The sequence below is a fragment of the Paralichthys olivaceus genome, chromosome 19, assembly GCF_024713975.1.
Source record: "Paralichthys olivaceus isolate ysfri-2021 chromosome 19, ASM2471397v2, whole genome shotgun sequence".
Classification (NCBI taxonomy): domain Eukaryota; kingdom Metazoa; phylum Chordata; class Actinopteri; order Pleuronectiformes; family Paralichthyidae; genus Paralichthys; species Paralichthys olivaceus.
The window spans coordinates 16,134,789-16,154,414 of NC_091111.1; the positions used below are offsets into that span (position 1 = coordinate 16,134,789).

A 19,626-nucleotide genomic window follows, 5' to 3' on the forward strand; every position below is an offset into this window, starting at 1 on the left:
TTAGCCCACTTCTGTGTGTGGCCCTTTGAACAAAAACATTTGTCTTGAGATGTGGTGCAGTTGCAGAAACGAGTCAAACAGCATCATGTGGGTGTAATTTTTAAAGAAAATATGTGGCAACAGAAATATGACACATGCACAGTAATTGGTAGCATGTAACTTCTTACTTGTCCTGGTGGTTTAAGCCCATGAAGAGAATTAATTGAAAGTCAGATAGGAAGTGGGACTGACCCTTCTGATCCGTGCACCATCTCTTTCTTTCACTTTCATAAGCACTTTATTTTCTTTATCCTTCTTCCATATAAGAAGTCATTCATCGCTTTCTTTCAAGGCAGCGTGACCGACTGTCTCCTCTCTTCCGAGGGGAGCTCACAAACACACACACACTCCCGCGGCAGGAAGTCCTGGTGAGAGCAGGATGTTGACTTAGTATTCGTTTCAGCTCTCCCGTGAAACCCCTGGAGGTCGACAGAGGAGCGGCCAACAGATGTAAGGCCAGAGATACGGGCAGGAAAACAAAAGCATGGATTAATGTACATTTTCTCTCTAACTCTTATCTCACCAGACAAGTAATAACAAGAAAACTAAAAGTACAAAAATAGGACCAGCAGAGATGTGGAGGCCTGTAATTTCTTATCAACTCTTTGTCTAACCTCAAAAAGTTTGTCCATAGTTGAAATTCCTCCAAATCATATTTCATGATTAAAACTCCTTTTTAAACTCTTCTACAAGATGGTAAATAACAAGCACAACATATTTTCTAAGTTCGACTACAACCAAAGACGGAGAATAACAGAAACACAAACTGAAAATATCATCTATTGTCCAGAAAGTACTTTTTTATTTGCCATCTATTAGAAAAGTCAGTCAATTACCCAACGTATCAGTAAAAACTACATTACCATAGAAACGACATGCAGCAACCAGAGAAGGCTTACAGCTTTTGTGTGTGTGTGTGTGTGTGTGTGTGCGTCTGCGTGTGTGTTTCAATGCGATTAAGTTGACGACTGATCACATGCTGAATTTAAACTTTAATTTATGGAGTTTACAAACTTATGCCCATCATGGCTGGGTTTGTTATCCAAGAAATGTGTTCATATCAAGAAATCATTATTTTTCAACTTCAATAAGTGGAAAAACTTTGTTCAACCAGAGGTTTCTTATAATAACATGCAGTGTCACTGTGCACAGAGACAGACACACTGTACTGTAGAAATCTGTATCATAATACAAGGTATGGGTTCCATGTTTGTTCCATCTCTGTGTGTGCGTGTGTGAGTGTGTATCCACAGGATTATCGCTGTCTCATCCCTCATTCCCCTCCTGCCCCTGACCCTTTTAAACAACACTCTATCTTTCTCTGGGAATCCCTCCATCCATTTCTCGCTCTCCATCAATCTTTCTATCTTTTTCTCCGTCCATATCTCCCCCTGACCCCCCCAACTATTCGGGATGGAGCGGGAGATAGAGAGAGGTACAGAGAGAGATGATCCTGTCGTTTTCAACCTTCTTGTTATTCCATCAAGCATACATCTAGCCTCAAAACTCAACAATAACACATCCATCACACACACACACACACACACACACACACACACACACACACAAAGGGCAAGCAGTGCAGTGTCATCCTCTATCGTGACAGTGAAAGCAAATAAAGTTTTATTCCTAATGTGATAAAAACAACTTTTACACAATAAACATATTTGCTGTCATTCTGAGCTCGTGGAGATTCAGTCAATGTGGACAGTGTCCCTTTTATCTTTCATATTTATGTCTTATCATCCTTATCACCACTCTGATGTGAAGCATGCTCCAATATCCTTAGTAATATATTATATAAACCCCATATATGTATTAGTGCACATGTTACAGGGGATATGAATGGAAGTGCAGGCATGGCGTCAAGTTCACTTTCAGATTACAACAAGCATAATTGAAATGCATGTTTTTTTTATAAACCCCTTGTTTGGTTATGTATTAGGTTCCAATTAAATTCCAGCTCACTGTATTTGATTTAATGTAGATTTGGTTTAAATCCTCTTGTGCAGTTCAACATTTAATTTGAAAGATATTAACAAGGTGCTCAGGGTGAACAGATACGTAACCCGGTGGAGTTATGGATTGTAAATAGATGAGGATTAAGATGGACGCGTAGTTGTGGCAGATTTATGAGTGAGGGCTTCGTCCAATATAAAATTCACAAATTCACCCTTGAGGATTTTTTAATCTCTACATATCACAAGACTCTCATGAGACAGGGATGAGGGGGAAACAGGAAAATAAGAGAATCAAATAATTCTTATCACAAGGTCCATTTTCAGTACTTGTTTATTTTTTAAGGAGCTTTCGGCCACATCTTTGAATCAGCATGTCGTAGAGGTGATTTAGATTTTATTACGCAACTATAGAATGGATTTTTCACTCGGCCAATGACGGTCGACAATTGAGCGAAGTCTCACTGTAAATAAGGTTTTCACACGATGACGAGATGAAACCGAGATGAAACCCGAAAGCTCCGGAAAAGACCAAACAAGTCTTTGTGTCAAGGTCAATTCTTCAAAAGGGTTCACTTGACATTTATATAACTAAGTTTTTTAAAGTTTTAACTCAGCTACATCAGCAAAGTTTCTTCTATTTCTCAGTGTAATATCAGACTGTAAATAAATTACCCAGCAGTACTGTGATATTTTGATCAGTGTTACAATGTCGAATTACCTCCTGTGGCAATGACATCGCCCAGCTCTCACCAGGGGCACCTATACATTTTGACAGTATTATAATTTAGCGGCTGTATTGCAGTAAATCCCGTGAGACATCGGGTTAACAGAGCGTAGACGGGCGATGGAGAAGCCAGTAGACAGACAGTGACACAGACAGACAGGTTACCATGGTTATCAGAGCAGAGAGAGAAGAATGGAAGATGATGAACCTGAGTCGATGTGTGTGTGCGGCAGCTGCAGAGCCGTAGGCAGACGGTCATTATGTCCTTGTCGCCCTGTGAATCTGAAATCCGAACCCCACCTTTCGTCATTCCTCTCCGTGTCTTTGTTGTTAACTCGCCCGTTTGTTCGACATAAGAGACGAGAGAAAAATGTTATCAGCGTCCAGAGGCCGACACGTGATCAGATCCCGAGACGTTATTTTTTATTTTCTGTAGAAGCAAGCGCGACATTATCCGACTCTTTCTTACCTAGATTATAAAACATGATGTCGAAGCAAACCGAAATGTGTGTCTGAACTTGGAAACGGTGAAGTTCCTGTTCAAATCCCTTAAGATTCTGCAACTGTGACATGTGAAAGGTATTAGTGGTCTTAGTTTAAGGTAAAATGACACTTGAAAGATTTTTTATAGTCTCCCACATACATTCGTACGTGGTCGGAGGCTCCTCCAGCTTGTGGATCAAAACCCCAGGAGTAAGCCGGATGTTGGCTTGATTTCCTGGCAGGAGTTCGAATAACGATGAGGAGAAGAAGGATCCAGGAAAAATCTGTTCATCGTAGCAACTGTTTCGACCTTTTAAAGCCTGAAGGACTGTTTGCAAGATGTTCTGACATTAAGATGTTGCACAATTTATTATTTACCTTGAAAATAAAGATTTAGCTGAAAAAGTGGCCTCAAAAATAACAACTAATCTAGATTAAGTGTTTCTGTTCTCTATAGTTCCACAACGTAAACTTCGATGTTTATCTGGGAGTCAGTGTTTTCTGTAACAAATGTCTGTGTCCGTCTCTCCCCCCTCAGCGACGTGCGTTCTCAGATATCATTTGTAAAAGTGTTTGACCGAGTGGGTGTGTAACATGTTGTGAGTATGTGTGTGTGAGAATGTGTACACGTGTTTGAAAGAGAGATTTTGGGTGTCTCAGATGTTCTTCACAGTTCATCAGTGTTGACATCTGGCCAAACAGCTGTACGCATCTGGACACAGTTCCTAGTAAAGCGCGCGTGCACACACACACGCACACTCACACACACACACACACACACACACACACACACACGGAGGAGCTTCCCCTTCCATCTCCTCTTTTCTCCTGTCTGTCTCCTTTGTGTACAGTTATCGTGTGTTTTATACGTTTCTGTGTTTACGTTCGAGCGCACATGTTGTTTTAACACTTTGACCTTTTTAAACCAGAGCTGCGATATCTGATGTAACTCAGTACGTTCATGTTCTCGTCTGTGTGTGTTTCCCAGACAGGAAATGTGAACCATGTGCACATTAAGCACTTGAATTTCTTTAAGCTTGTCACACTGAGGCTTATGTGATCTTTACTATGGGAACAATACAGATGGGTTACGCCAACAAGCTGAAATAAAACAGTGTGCAGTCTCATGGTGCGTTTGGTGGTGAAGAAATACACATGTTTTAATGGAACTGGGGAACACGGGCTACTTGGCTTGCTGATTATTGGCGTACACACATTTGTCAGAGCATCTGTCTGAAGTGTAGACACATGACAAATGATCTGTATCGTAATTATTTTAATATGGTCCTCGTTTCCAGTTTTTTTAAATGTCAATACAGGTTGTTATTTGGAAAAGAACGAGCCTTGATTCCTCTTTTCTTCAAATTAAAGAGAAAATAATTGACGAAAATTGCAAGTTGAGCCTTTTTAGTTCGTCAACAAAAAAACCTGCTAGCTGATTAAACATCTTGCAGCAATTTCAAACCACATTCTCTGAGGAGGGATTACCCCAAGCATTTTCAGACATGAACTCCGTCCTGTCTGGGACATTTTAGATTTGAGTTTGTGTTTCACATGTGACAAACGCAGCAGGAGAGGAAGGGAAAAGTCCTGCGCGAATGACTCGGGACGTTTTGGTCCTCGGTGAGTTCAGCGCACGTCTGAAAACAGCTTACCTTCGTGAGCCAAACAATGGCTGGAGGGCACTCATCTCAGTTGCAGTCACATTGTGTCAAGAGTTCAATATAAAAGAATATTCTCTTCCTTTCTCATGGAGATTTTTAAGATATATAAGGGAGCAACAGGGAGGAAACCAAACTTCTGCATGCATTATACTAATCCCAAAAATATGGCCTCCCATAACATCCTGAGAAAAAAGGGGTGTGCTCCATAATGTATGTGCTTTCCAATCTCACAGTCTGTGGCTCGAGCAGTGAAAAATATCCAGGGACAGGAAATGAAAACGGGAAAAATGCTCGTGCAACATAATGTAAATGAACAGTCGCTGCCCTAAAGTCTGCACGGCTGACGGCTCGGCCAAAAATCTTCTGCGTGTGCTTCTGTTACTCCGAGATGAAATGAGCACGGCTCTCGCTAACATATAGGGGTTAATGATGTTAACTGCATTACACCGCAGCGGAAATACACCCAGATTACCTAACTTTAAAACACCTGCCCTCCCCCTCATGTTGCAGGCTAATTACTCTCAACCTCAGAACAACAGAGGAACGGCGTTTTGCTGGCGAATCGAGGCTCCACAGAGAAGCTGACATCATTTTAATGATTGGAAATACAAGACCTGTATGCAAAGCAGGAAGTGCTGGATATCACTAATAACCCCCACTGAAGCATTTTGGCAATTTAACGCTTTTTTTTTTTTATTTTGCTGTGAAGAAGAAAGTCGGTTCGACCTCATTTAAACTTCTATGATGATCTGACGACACAATTAAACTGAACTCGCAGTCGTTTCTGTGTGTTCACGTCTTTTTCTTTTTTTTTACACACATCTTTGATATATGACGGATTAAAAGAATTATCCGACGTGTTTGTAAGCGTCGCTGTTTTCTATCAGACGAGAAGATTGACATGAGTTTGTAAAAAATAAACAAGTGTTTCTTTTTTTCCCAAAATATGGAACCTTTTTTAACTCCGTGTTTACTTCAGGGAGAGAAAAGCTGCTGCGTCTTTCCGTGGAGCAGATGTCAGCACTAATGGATGCAGCTGTGTTTGTGTTTCATCATCTATTTTTCTGTTTGTTTAAAATCCCCGGTTTCTCCCCCAGGACTGTTTCCGGCCGTGTTGAACCTGGCCTCCATGGCGGACATCACGGCGAACGCTACCTGCGGTTCAACGGGTCCCGAGATGTTCTGTAAGCTGGTGGAACATGTACCGGGTCAGCCCGTTAAAAACTCTCAGTGTCGAATCTGCAACCAGAGGAGCGCAAAACCAGTCGGTAAGAAAGATTCTCTCACACACACACACACACACACACACGACTCATAGTCATGATGATTACAGTAATTAATCATGCCAGATTAGTTAATTAGAGCCAGATTGGCCAGATGTTAACCAATCATTTTGTCTGAAGTGATAATTACTGAATGAACTGAGGAATCAATCGCAACATGACAGAATGACAATACAAAATTAGCCTGCAATCATAATTCAAACAGCCCAATTAGACCGTCAGTTATTCAGTCAATGATTCGGTTATTTACTGTTTTCGATTGTTTTTAACAGAAGTGTCACACACAAGTAGCCTGATGATTGACAGCTCCCAGTCAATAGTGTGTGTGTGTGTGTGTGTGTGTGTGTGTGTGTGTGTTCAGAGCATCATCCCATAGAATACGCCATCGATGGGACCAACCGCTGGTGGCAAAGTCCCTCCATCAAGAATGGGATGGAGTACCACTATGTGACAATCACGCTAGACTTGAAACAGGTAAACTCACACACACACACATATACACACACACACACACACAGGGCGGCGGTGGCTCAGGAGGTAGAGCGGGTCTGTAGTTTGATCCCCAGCACCTCGGGCAGGATATCGAACTCCGCCCCGCCGACAGTGTGTGAACGGTGTGTTGTTGAGAAAAGGCTGCGCACAGAAGAGCTTCATGAATGTGTAGTCGATGAGACTGGAACAGACCGTACAGATAGATTCCATTTATCAGTCCATTACATTCACGACGGCACTGGAGACTGTTTTTACTCAGACATTTGTTCTATGGAGTCTTAACACCAAAGTAAATTTAAAGTGCTTCTCCACTGAAAATCTGTCCTCTTAGTTTTACGCATCCTCTCTTTGTCGCATCGGTCATCTTGAATTTATGTTGGTGGCAAAGTATTTTTAATGGTGACTTGTTATTATTGGAATCCACCGTAAGCACCATTGATCAAAGCTCGCCACAGCCTCTATTATCTGGAAAGAGACAAACTATAAACATTTTTCCATTATCAAGGTTCATTTATCAGCATTAAGCCCAGACGGCTACTAAAGCACTGTTAAACACTGGACAATTCGTAGTACTTGGTTGAGAATAGCCCAGAATACAGTGTATTTTCATTCCTAAATACTTTAACGAAGAAAGCTCAGGAGCAGTTATTTAGTGATTAAACATATTAGACTGGGTGATTATATTTATATGAATGTCACTAAAATAAAACTAATGAGTTGATTAAGAGATGCCAGTCAGAAATCTGGTAAAAGGACGGGTTGAGCTGCGGTATCGAGATCTTTGTGATTCACCCGCCGACCAATCGCAAGTCAATCCCAGTTGACAATCCAAGCTTATCTGAACAATGTACATTTGAACATACATCGGTTTGATAAGAAAAAACTAAAAATGACTGGGGGGAGGTTTTGGCTTTACAGTTTTGGGAGTCCTGTCTTTTATATACAGTCATTAAACCGAAATTCCTCTTTCTTTTATCCACTTTCTCTGAGCCAGTTTCATAGGAATGCAGTGAAATCAATACAACAACCACTGACAGCCAGAGAAGAGAGAGATTGAACAAAATCCTTCTTCTACTCAGTTTGTCACAGGTTCTTTAAAAGCTTTTAAATGTCAGTGTACTCTTTGTGACCACCTACTGAGCTAACAGTTCAAACAGTCATCTGCATATAACGAATGAACAAATGGCAAATTGAAACTGTTGCTTTTTTTAAAATTGTGATTTCAGTACCAAAAACTACAACCGTAAATATGCAATACCCATTTTAATTTCTATCACCTTTGCGTCACCCACTTTGCATGTTGTACCTCTGTGTCTCTCTCCTTGATTCTTTTTTGTCCTCTAAATTATCCAGAACTACCGAATGAAAGCAGAATTACAAATTAAGAAAGAAGCAAAAAAATGTAATAATTATTTGGTTAAATCTAAATAGTCATATTCTAAATGTTATAACAACTAAAAGCTTGAATGACTCCACAAGTATTGTAATATTTTAAACAAACCTAACAAGAGCGTCAGTAATGAACAGATTATGCAAAACTTTTGAATATCTGCATTAATCAAAATAAAACATCTAAAGTAACAGGAAGGGTTTATTCTACGTTCGACACCCAGTTCCTGGATCAGAACTTAATGTCGCTACAAATCACGAGATACGGAAGCATCCAAATATTACAACATAATCAGTACTGACATGTCGCTGGCTTGACATTTGCATTAGAATTTTTTTCTCTCGTCATAAATCTGTGCATTTCCTCCTCCGTGTGTGCTTCACATGATTGATTGATCGAGAGGTGCAGCAACACCAACGATCAATAATCTATTTGACGTTTTGCATGTGAATTAAAAAATCCTTTGTCATACAGATGACAGCTTAATGGTAAAACATTCCATGTGGTCGGTTCTCGGCCCGACGGTCCTGCACGTGTTAGAAAAACACGTTTCAGTCCGCGCCTGTGCAGGAAACTCAGCTTATATTCGAAAGCTGTTGATCTCTAGAATCTGTGGACATGAGACCCCGGTACTACAGTTTGATTAGAGGAGATTGTAATCGATCCTTCTCTCATCTAGTAACTTAGTTTATTACCTGAGTCAATTTCGTATTGGTCCAAGTAATGGATCCACCTCACGCCCGATTGGCCGTATTTTCAATACCATTAGTGTCTGGGTGAACATGTGCATGCCTCAGTGGGGGTGTTGTGTGTCTCCGTGTCTCTATCAGTCCAACAGAAAGCTCTTCACCCTGTAGTGTGCTGGATTTCCCTGGTGTCCATAGTAATCTCACTCAGAACATGTGCATCAGTGCATGTTCATTCCGGAAGAGCAGGGTTAGATGAGGGACAGAGAAGTCATATGAGGGAAAGAAGTAAATGGGGTCAACAGGTCTTTGCTACGTTTATGATTTGAGAGATTTCTATGTGTTGTTGCTCCTTCGGGGGAATTCACCAATTCAGTTCTGCAGAGTTATTTTTAGCTTTTTGTGGTTTCTTGTGTTCTTTTTCTCTTGACTGAATCTACTGTGCAGCACGGACGGAAATCCCAACTGAATCTAATTTAGCTTCAGACCCTCAGGTTGGTAAATGATATTATTGTCACCTCGACGAAGGAGCTTTTGTTTTCACCCCTGTCTGTTTGTTGGTTGGTTTGTTTGTACAGATGTGACACGGGTCGATAAAGAATCCATTAAATCACTGTAACATTGCAAGATTTGAATTTTTTCTGTTTCATATAGGGGATAATACATGGTTGATAAAAAAATAAAAAAATAAAAGACTGTTTAATTAGGTCCCACTTGTCTTCTAATCATTATGATTTTAAAAAGTTCCCCAGTTCTCAAACTCTGTAAACTTTCACCCTCAATAGTTAAAGCTTCGTTAAACATCCATTTTGTGTCTTAAACAGTATTTCAACATTTTTGAAAACGACCCAGTGTCTGGATGAAAACATCTCTCGAGCTTTTACTTTACCTTTCGCTGCACATGGTTCATGGTCAGAACTTTTAATATGAGAAAAAAATATCTCTGTTCATAACAGACAGAAGGTAAATGAAACATCTGCTGCACCCAATGAAACTTTTGTTGGTGTAATGTTTGACAGTAGCTCGGGCCAAAGCAAGAATGTGGGAGCGATTGCAGCATCTGGTGTTTTGTGCAGACGAAAGCCTATTTAAAAAGCTTAAGGCCAAATTACAGCCAAGTCTGCGAGTGAGCGTGTTAATGTGTGTACGTGTTAGATTTGTGTGCGCGAGTGTGTTGTGGGCAGCTCCGATAGAGAAGTAGAGTGGATCCAGTTGGCTTTTACACACCCAGGCCATTTCTCAGCCTCTCACGCCTCTCCACCGTTTCAAGCCGACAGCACAATCATCTGTAGCCTATTTTATATGATTTAGTCTGAAATTCACTCAAATATTGAACCCTACTCTAAAACGTTTGCTTCTCAAATTGTTTTTTTTTTCAGCAGCCCGGTGGAGAAGCAGAATGATCTCGTGATGAGATGACTTTTGCGGCTCCAGTTAATATCTTCTGCTTGTTTGCCTGCACAAAGTTTGGCAGCAGCAGTTGCTGGATGATTCACCTCATTTAGAACTGGGCCAAAAGCTACTTTATTAGTCCGGCGAGATGTTAACACATTTTTATTTGAAGTGACAGTAAATTTTAACGAGTCTGCATTCCAGCTCTGTTACTTTGACAGCGTGTCCACCTGTGCGTCTGCACGTCGCTGCCAAAACCTTGTGATTTAAAAAAAATAAAAATTATTGTCGTCATTGCGTTTACTTATTTTCATCACGTTTAAATCTGATTCCAGTTTGTTTCCCATCAGTCTTTTGTTCTCCTGTGAGCACATGCAGCTCTAATTGGCTGGAGAGCTAACTGGAATTGGAGTTTGATGCCAGTTTGTCAAGCCAGAGAGATTTTAACACGTTTCCATGTGAATGGCCTGTAAACACCAGCTGTTGTGGTGAAACCGCTGTAACTGTGGTTCCAGGTCCCACGGAGACAAAGTGGATTCTTCACGGTCCATTTGATTGTAGACAACCCGTCCATACTGGACACAGGGCTTAAAGAACTGACTGAGCATTGACATAAACAATCTAAGTGCACATTAAGCTTTTAGGCTCAAAATTCATTTCCTGGTTTGTCATGAAAACCGTGTGGAAAAAAACATGCGTATCGATTTGTTTGGTTTTAATTATTAAAAGAGGAGATACAGATATATACGCAGGCATTTTCCAAAACCTTTATAAACTGGGTAAAAAACTGTCTGAAGTAATATCTGAAATATAAAAATAACCAAATTGAGTCAGTGGTTAATTTTAGAATCTGTGTTTTTGTATTGGTGAACAATTAATCAGCTCATCTGGGGATAAACGAGCCACTGGAATCACTGAATGTAATTAGTACATGCAGATCTGCTGTTTTTCCCTTTGAGATCAAACTACTGCTCAGAAGAGGGCTATTAATATTTGATATATATATATATAAATATATGTATTTTTATATTTTTGTTTCATGACAGCAGCCCCTGTTTGTGCATTAATTTGTTGACATGTTGTGTGTTTCTATGTCGACTGGGAATTATTTTGCATATATCTAATCCAATAATTTAATTTTACAATATTTTCAATTAAGTAGCTTTATTACGCTGATGTCAGTGGCTGAAAGTGGCACTAGAACACAAAACAGCGGTAAAGACTTAACTAGAGTTTGGACAAACATTTTGAAATTAGATTCAGGCTCGGGTCGTTATCTTAACCTTAACATCTCAAATTAGTTTTCTAGCTGATATCTCCAGCTTATCTTGTCTTTTGTGACCAAACCAGTACAAGCTAGGTTGGTAATTAGTTGGTTCGTCTTTATCCAGTGAGATAACTTGATGAAACTTGCAGATTTCCTGGTAGTTTGAGGTTGTTACTCAGGATCAGCGTTGTCAGATTGAAATGTGTTCATGATGTGAACTCACCACAAGCCGACCTTTCTGACATTAAAGGTCAGGAATGCAAGATGAACATTTATTTATCGGCCTCGTGATTTCTACTGGGACGGTTGTTGGTGTGTTTTTGTTGATGCTGAGCTGAGCCGTGAAAAAAGATCCCTCGTCTGATCCACATCTGATGAAACACACACACACATACACACACACACACACACACACACACACACACACACACTGTATTAGTTAGCTGTGTTCATCTATGTTTAGCTGCTGGAGCTGCCTAGCTGTCCCAAAGCTGTCACCATATTACAAGCTACCGCTGAGAGCTCTCTTTAACACACACTCACACACACACACACACACACACACACACACACACACACACACACACACACACACACACACACACAACATTCCGTCATGAGTGTGAATACAGGTAACAGTGACTCTTTGTAGGGTGGTTGAATGACTGCTATAAGGTTACCCTGAAATACTCTCTCACACACACACACACACAGCAGCTTTCTCCCCATTCTAATTGCTGCAATGTGACACTGCTTCCCACATGGTGAGAAGAGAAAGAGAGAGAGATACTCAGAATGGGGTGAAGGACGGGGAGGTGAACAGGAGCGACAGAGAGTCAACATTTGACCCACATCTGATGTTTGTTTCTGTCGGTTTGCTGATGAAACTGTGATGATGTCTGTCAAAACAAACATCATCACATTTTATTGTAGGAGAAACAGAAATACCGAGATACAAATCAGATGATAAACAGTGTATCCAGCCCTCCTGTTTTTATTCCAGTTTTTATTCCTGTTTCTCTGCTTATTTATACACAACAGGACATAAACAAGTCATTTGAGATTCCGCCTCAAAAGGTCAAATGTTTTTGCTTACAACTGAAGATGTTATTGCATTTTGAGTGTATGCACAGTATGCGCTTCGGTCATTATACTTTTAGAGGTACAGTTTGTTTTGTGGTCAGGACGGGTCTGTTATTTCGATATCTTCCTCCTGGTGCTTTTCAAAAGCTTTTACTTTACACTAACAAAAGTTACAAGATTCACAAGTTATAATAGGAAATTGTTAAAAAACGAATCCTAACAGTAAAAAATTCGATAACAGTGATTCTAAAGAGGAGACTTGAAGGAGGACACAGAGTTTGCCTGCCGGAGGTCTCCAGACAGAGAGTTCTGTGTTGAGTGTTCTCTCCAAAGAAACATGGTTGTTTCTGCAGGTACCTGAATATTCGAGGTTAAATAGTCTTTCATTAATCCCGTCGTCTCTCTCCCTCTTTGTGTTTTTAAAGGTTTTCCAGATCGCCTATTTGATCATCAAAGCAGCCAACTCTCCTCGCCCGGGTGAGCACTCATGAATTGTGTTTGGACAGCCTCACACTGTGTCAGCGGTTATCATTACCGCTTTGATTATGCAACGAAACAATAACTATGTGATTCAAGTGCAAGCAACGCACTTATTTTTAGCCTTTGTCGCAGGAGCTGTTAAATACTGTAATTATAACGGTTTGAGCAAATGACTGTCCCACTGAGAATCCACTGTTAATTTAAGGTCACATCCATTACAATGCATTTTACTGTCGTATTATAAACACGCTCTGTGTGCAAATGTTGTGGGAACATGCGGAATTGAATGTTCTGTCAATTTTCTATGTATTTTAATTCGGATGACCCAGAACACAGGCGTGGACATCCATTATTATATCTATTGATCTTTCCTCTTCTCCTCATTTCATCTTTCCCCCCCCCCCCCACCAGGTAACTGGGTGTTAGAGCGTTCGATAGACGGTGTGACCTTTGAACCCTGGCAGTACTACGCCATCACGGAGACGGAGTGCCTGACACGATTCAACATTAATCCACGCAGAGGACCTCCATCCTACACCAGGGACGATGAAGTTATCTGCACGTCATTTTATTCAAAGATTCACCCTCTGGAGAACGGAGAGGTAACGCCTCATTCACCGCCAAGCATGATTGTGACATCAGCAGCTATAGGTCCAGGTCCAGGTGAACTGAGCCCAAACATTTTTGAATCAAGCGTAAAGTCTGTGGTGAATAATCTCTCAGACTCTAGTTGCAGAAAGTAAAAGGCTGTTTCATACGATTGGGTAAAGATTTATAGAAGGAAAACACGTCCATGAATAATGAGGAAGAATCGTCACCAGGTCAAACTCTATCAGATCAACACCAACATCTCATGAAGACGTTAAATACTCAGATCAATAACATGGTGATTTCATTCTCAAAACTAATAAGCACTATGAAGCTTAGTTTAAAAAAAAAAAAAACTTATATTTCTGTGTAAAACAGTTGATATAATTTTAGTCTCTGATTCAATTTGGGTTGTGATTTATTTAAAACACACACACACACTCACACACGTACACACACACATGTACATACACACACGCCACGGTTTACTGTGATGTGGCTTTGATCAGCTGTGTGTGTGTGTGTGATTGCACCCGGCAAGAACAAAGGGGCAGGACGGTTTTAACTGACATTAATGAAGAGAAAAGGGATGGTAAAAAAAACACACACACACACACACGCACACACACGCACACACACACATACACACACACATACACACACACACACACACACACACACCACAGTGAAATAAACTAATCACACATCTACAATCCCCCACGCAGGCCTCTAATTGTAGATGCCAGTCTGAGGATGTGTACACATTTACATGCGGAGCTTGCACATGCATGTGTGTTAAGTGTGATTTTGTGTGTGTGTGTGTGTGTGTGTCTGTGTCCTGCGGGGGAGCGCTAGAGGGGGTGCGAGCTAGAAGATGTCAAGAGCTGCAAGTAACAACGGAGTTGTATGGATGTGTGTATGTACTCTGTGTGTGTGTGTGTGTGTGTGTGTGTGTGTGTGTGTGTGTGTGTGTGTGTGTGTGTGTGTGTGTGTGTGTGTGTGGTTGACAGCTCCCTAGCCGTCTGATCACAGTGAAACCATAATGAGTTGTAGGCGGTGTGTCACAGCATCGCACACACATTCACAGTGTCACCCCTCCACTCATCACGCACACACACACACACACACACACACACACACACACACACACACAGACACACACTCTCACACACAACCATCTCCTTCCTGTAGAGCTTGCACCCATCAAATGTACCCCCTTGACACACACACACTCACACACGCACACACACACACACACACACACACACACACACACACGGTCAGCCCACTATGTAAGACTTATTTTTTTCTCGATGCCAAATGTTGCTTTTGGCCACATTAGTGAGACAGACAGATGGACGGGCAGACAGACAGACAGAACCTCACACTCCTCATTATGTGGCTTCTACTTGATTATTTGAGAAACACAATATTAAATCATGTTTTTCTTCACTGACTTAAATGTTTGTCAAGGTAGTTACAGCAAATAACAGAGAAGTGACGTACAAATGAATCCTCAACGACGAGGTTCATTAGGTAAAAGTCAAATCACCGGCCTGTCGTTACAGTGAGGACGGTAGCTGCCGTCACCTTCTTTCACTCTCCTGTTCTTGGATCTTCAGCAGTATTTCATTATTTAAATTTAGGGACAAATGTGTGGATCCTCCTCTGCCTCCTCCTTCGATCTGTTTACAATTATTTTCTCGTCTCACTCAGTTTCCACTCTGTCACAACAAGAAACTAAAAAGAAGCTTGAATGTTCATCTTAGCACCGTGTCTTAGTTTCACTGATGCTGTTTAATGTCTGTCTCTTTATCCGTCCCTCTCTGCTCCACAGATCCACACGTCTTTGATCAATGGCCGTCCCAGCGCGGAGGACCCCTCCCCGACTCTGCTCAACTTCACCTCGGCCCGCTACATCCGGCTGGTGTTTCAGCGAATCCGAACGCTGAACGCCGATCTCATGACCCTGACGCTCCGCGACCCCAGAGATGTCGATCCCATCGTGACAAGACGGGTGACGCTCCACACAGACGCACACTTTCTTCTCTTTCCCACGAAACTATAAATATCTGTTTCAAAAATAAAAATAGATTTTAAAATCTATTTTTTAATACAAGTTGAAGTTGAAGTGACTGATCGTCCATACAAGTACAATAAGTAGATTGTTTTTATGAATAACTGATGCTCATCACCCGATGTAATGTTTCGTTGGGTCAGGACGTCCTTTTCCTAAAGTGGAATTACCACAGAGATAAGAGCACAGGATCTCTGGCTCTTAATTTGCTAATATGCCCATTAACGTTATAGCACTCCTCATAACGTGTTTGGCTCTTGCTCCCTCTCTCTCATCAGTACTACTATTCCATTAAGGACATCTCAGTCGGAGGGATGTGTATCTGTTACGGCCACGCTAAAGCCTGCCCGCTCAACACTGTCACGAAGGTAAAATACTTCCTCCCTCTCAGTCCAGTTATTGATACGACCGAGGTACCGGAGCTCCTCCACACCGTGGAACAGGAGCAAAGAGCAGCCTCAGGCTCCAGCTTTTTATCTGCCGCCTTATATCAAACTTTATGTGTGTGTGTGTGTGTGTGTGTGTGTCTACAGGGGACACAGGTGACACAGTGAAGCATCGTCTCACATGTCACTTCAAACAGAGAAGTGTTTGATACCAGACACCTGATCTCACCACACACACACACACACACACACACACGGTCTTGTGTCCCGAGGCTGAACCATGAAGTCTTACTTGGATGTGACACCAGTGTCTGGTCCCTCTGTGATGATGTCATTAATATTAAGTAACGTTACCAGTGTGTAAAAATCTTCTTTCTCTTGAATCCTCAAACACCATTTTAAAGAATAGACAAAATTCAAATTGCCTGAGAAAAGCAAACTTTGTATGTTCAAAGAATCTTAATAATTCCACAGCAATCACATCTATTTTGTCTTTCAAATCATTTTTCAAACCTTATATACAAATCAAAGTGTTTCTCATGAATTCTCTAGGCTGTGTAGGCATGCTGTATATAATTCTGCATATATGTTGTATTAGAACACATGACCAGCTACATTTCCCTGTATTTACATGTGATTGTGTAGAAATTGTATCAAATCCTCTATTCCCACAGGATATTTAGCCCTTTTACTCCGATACAAGTCCGTCCATCCACGCACTAAGGTTTTGGGCAGATGTTCAGAAAAACCGAAAAGGTGGAGACCTCTGAGACGAGCCGCTGATGATCGTCCGCAGAACATTTGTTCAGATGCTCGCTCAGCACTGAGGCAGCCCGGAGCCAGAGCTGTAGCGTTGTGTCTTTAGATAAAAAGGGCAAATTCACTTGTGCCAACAAATCCAAACTTGGCTCTGGCTGTGCTTTTGTACTCCTCTCCTCTCAGTTAAATCTGACACACTCTCCACATCAACCGATTTACACAGTCCCAAATTGAATTACTGAACCTCAAAGTTGGCACATTTCCTGCTACACTCTGATTTAACTGTGTTTAGTTCTGAATTTATTTCTCTCCTGAGAGACTGATGCTGAACCCGTTTGCTGCCCACTGACAGTCTGGAAAGTGAACCAAGTTCTTTTATTGCGGTTGGCTCTGCAGCGAATACGCTGTTGTTTGATAGGCTTTCAAGAGGTCGTCCAATCTGATAATTACCTGCTTGCACCCCCTCCATTTTCATCTGAGTGTTCTGATGCCACATGTTAACAAAGAACAATTATAACGCACTCACCCGACCACACATTTACAAAGTCTTGGTTTATGACTTATATATAATATATGCTTACTTATCTACGCGTTGTAGGTTTAAAAATAAACAGCAGGGTCAGTTGAGGGAGGTTAAATACTGAGAATATCTGAAATGAAACTCAAAAATAGAAAATGAGATCATAATCGTACATTTAGGAGGAAAAAACGCAGGAAATTAGAGATTGAAGTGACAAATTTAGGAGAAAATGTATCACCGCTTGTCGAGTATTATAGCTACACATGGATGAGGTTTTATAGATCTATTATTTTGCAGTAAGGAAATGCTATCATCAGCATCTGGCCTTGACTTGGCTGCAAGAAAACAATTTGTCATATTCTGTCAAGAATCAAGATATCTTTGCATCTTATCTCCATCTGATAATCTGTGTGAAGTTGTCGCGCTGCAGGAGTTCAGTAGACGTGTGCTCCTGCTGCGTCAGTACCTCACTGCTACCCATTGTGTTTTCACACACAAGACAACAAACTCTGAAACAGGAAAATTCAGCTCCCTGATAGTCGCTCTTTTCTTAAAATTGACAAGTTTGTTTTTCTTTCTGTGACACTACTCTTTTCCCTGTAATCCAGGAAACGGGCGTTTTGTTGACAATGCAGTGGAAGCTCCAAAAAACAGTGTGTGGGATTGATCTGAATGACTGTGACTCTCAGTTATTTATTTTCTCTCTCCCAGAAACTGGACAGATTGTGAGAGAGAAAGTGGCTGCACTAGAAATAAAATCTTTTTATTTTTTTTACAAACACGTTTATTTCAACACATCTGCTCATATCTGTCCCAAATGAGAAATCTGTCAAATATCAGATTTGCACTGTTGATGCCTGATCTCCGTGTATTTGTGTGCGATTTGCAGAAGTTCAGCTGTGAATGTGAACACAACACATGCGGCGAGAGCTGTGATCGTTGTTGCCCTGGTTACCACCAGCAGCCCTGGATGGCAGGAACCTTCCTCACTCGACATATCTGTGAAAGTAAGAAAAACAAATTGCGTGCTCGGATTTAAAACTCAAAACGACCCACAAGTGAACAACAAACCATCAAACTTCCCCCTTTTGGAAACGTTCTTTCGTGACTGCGGACGCCTACGTTTATGGTAATTTCTTGTATGTACCCACTCACCACATGCTAAATGGTAAAATCCCTGTAATATTACTGTATCACTGTAATATGTAAAATTACTACCGCACACCTACAACTTATTTGAACAAGGCTTTACAGAATTGAACTCTGAGGCAGCGCACTGAAATTAACACTCTCGCCAACCAGTCAGGATCCGTGTTTGATCTAAGGCTGTACGACGCCATCAAAAGTCACCTTTGCATCCATTAACCTTCATCAACTATGTAGCAGCAGAGCAATGAGGGTTAGAGGCTTCCACTTGTCATCATAAAACTGGGGTTACAACATATAATCTTCATTTTATTTCACACTGGCTACACCTCCTAACAGGCGCTGGAGTGTTGGAGGCCTGGTAACGGCTTCGTCTACCTTGACACTGACACAGCGAGACAAGACGTTAAAAGTCCCGCCTGGCGCCGCAGTAAAAGAATCCACCGTGACAGATTCAGCCCATTCATATGCATTAACCAGGTTGGATTAATGTACAGGTGGATCTAAAGCAGTGGTTCCCAAACTAGTGTAAGAAATAAAAATAAATCTTAAATGTAATTAGAAACAGGGAATTTAAGATGTAATTTTGAAAGCAATGTTTTCTAAATGAAAGAAATTATGACCTGGACTTTTTTCCGAGAGCATGTAGATGTTAAGCTCAGTGGGAGGCGCGGCTAATGCCCGGCTCCCCCGCTAACCACCGTAGATAGAGGACGACACAAATGAAGGGAAGGAACCACCTCCTCTGGAACCCGGAGATAAAACCCAGCTCATGGTCAGCGTGTGACCCTCCGGCTATGCTCTCCGCAAGAAACAGGATTGGGTGTTTCTCCAAACTCTTAATGTGGAAGAGGAAGTAAATGGATTAAGAGCGCGGCCCCCTCGTTGCCTCATGCTCAGTGTTTGGGATGGAGGAGAAGGCGGGGGCGGGACTCAGCCCGTTTTTGTTTGTGTTGTGTTTCAGAGTGTAACTGCCATGGAAAGGCGGAGGAGTGCGTCTTCAATCAGACCGCTGCAGACTTATCGCTCAGCCTGGACGTCCACGGCAAATACAGAGGGGGCGGGGTTTGCATCGGTTGCCGCGACAACACGGCAGGCATCAACTGTCAGACGTGCGTTGCGGGATACTACCGACCTGCTGAGGTACGCCACACACACACACACACACACACACACACACACACACACACATCTCTGATTCATCAC

General features: G+C 41.5%; 1 protein-coding gene across 9 annotated transcripts in view; it reads left to right on the top strand.

Moving 5' to 3' along the window:
• Nucleotides 1-19,626, top strand: part of lama2 (laminin, alpha 2) — a 128,598-nt gene that overhangs the window by 19,354 nt on the left and 89,618 nt on the right. For all 9 annotated transcript variants that reach the window (XM_069514740.1, XM_069514742.1, XM_069514741.1 and 6 more), the window contains exons 2-9: nucleotides 5,969-6,139; nucleotides 6,516-6,628; nucleotides 12,890-12,941; nucleotides 13,356-13,546; nucleotides 15,370-15,549; nucleotides 15,888-15,977; nucleotides 18,164-18,281; nucleotides 19,385-19,563. In XM_069514740.1, coding sequence (XP_069370841.1) covers nucleotides 5,969-6,139; nucleotides 6,516-6,628; nucleotides 12,890-12,941; nucleotides 13,356-13,546; nucleotides 15,370-15,549; nucleotides 15,888-15,977; nucleotides 18,164-18,281; nucleotides 19,385-19,563 — 1,094 coding nt within the window. The remainder of the gene's footprint in view (nucleotides 1-5,968; nucleotides 6,140-6,515; nucleotides 6,629-12,889; nucleotides 12,942-13,355; nucleotides 13,547-15,369; nucleotides 15,550-15,887; nucleotides 15,978-18,163; nucleotides 18,282-19,384; nucleotides 19,564-19,626) is intronic.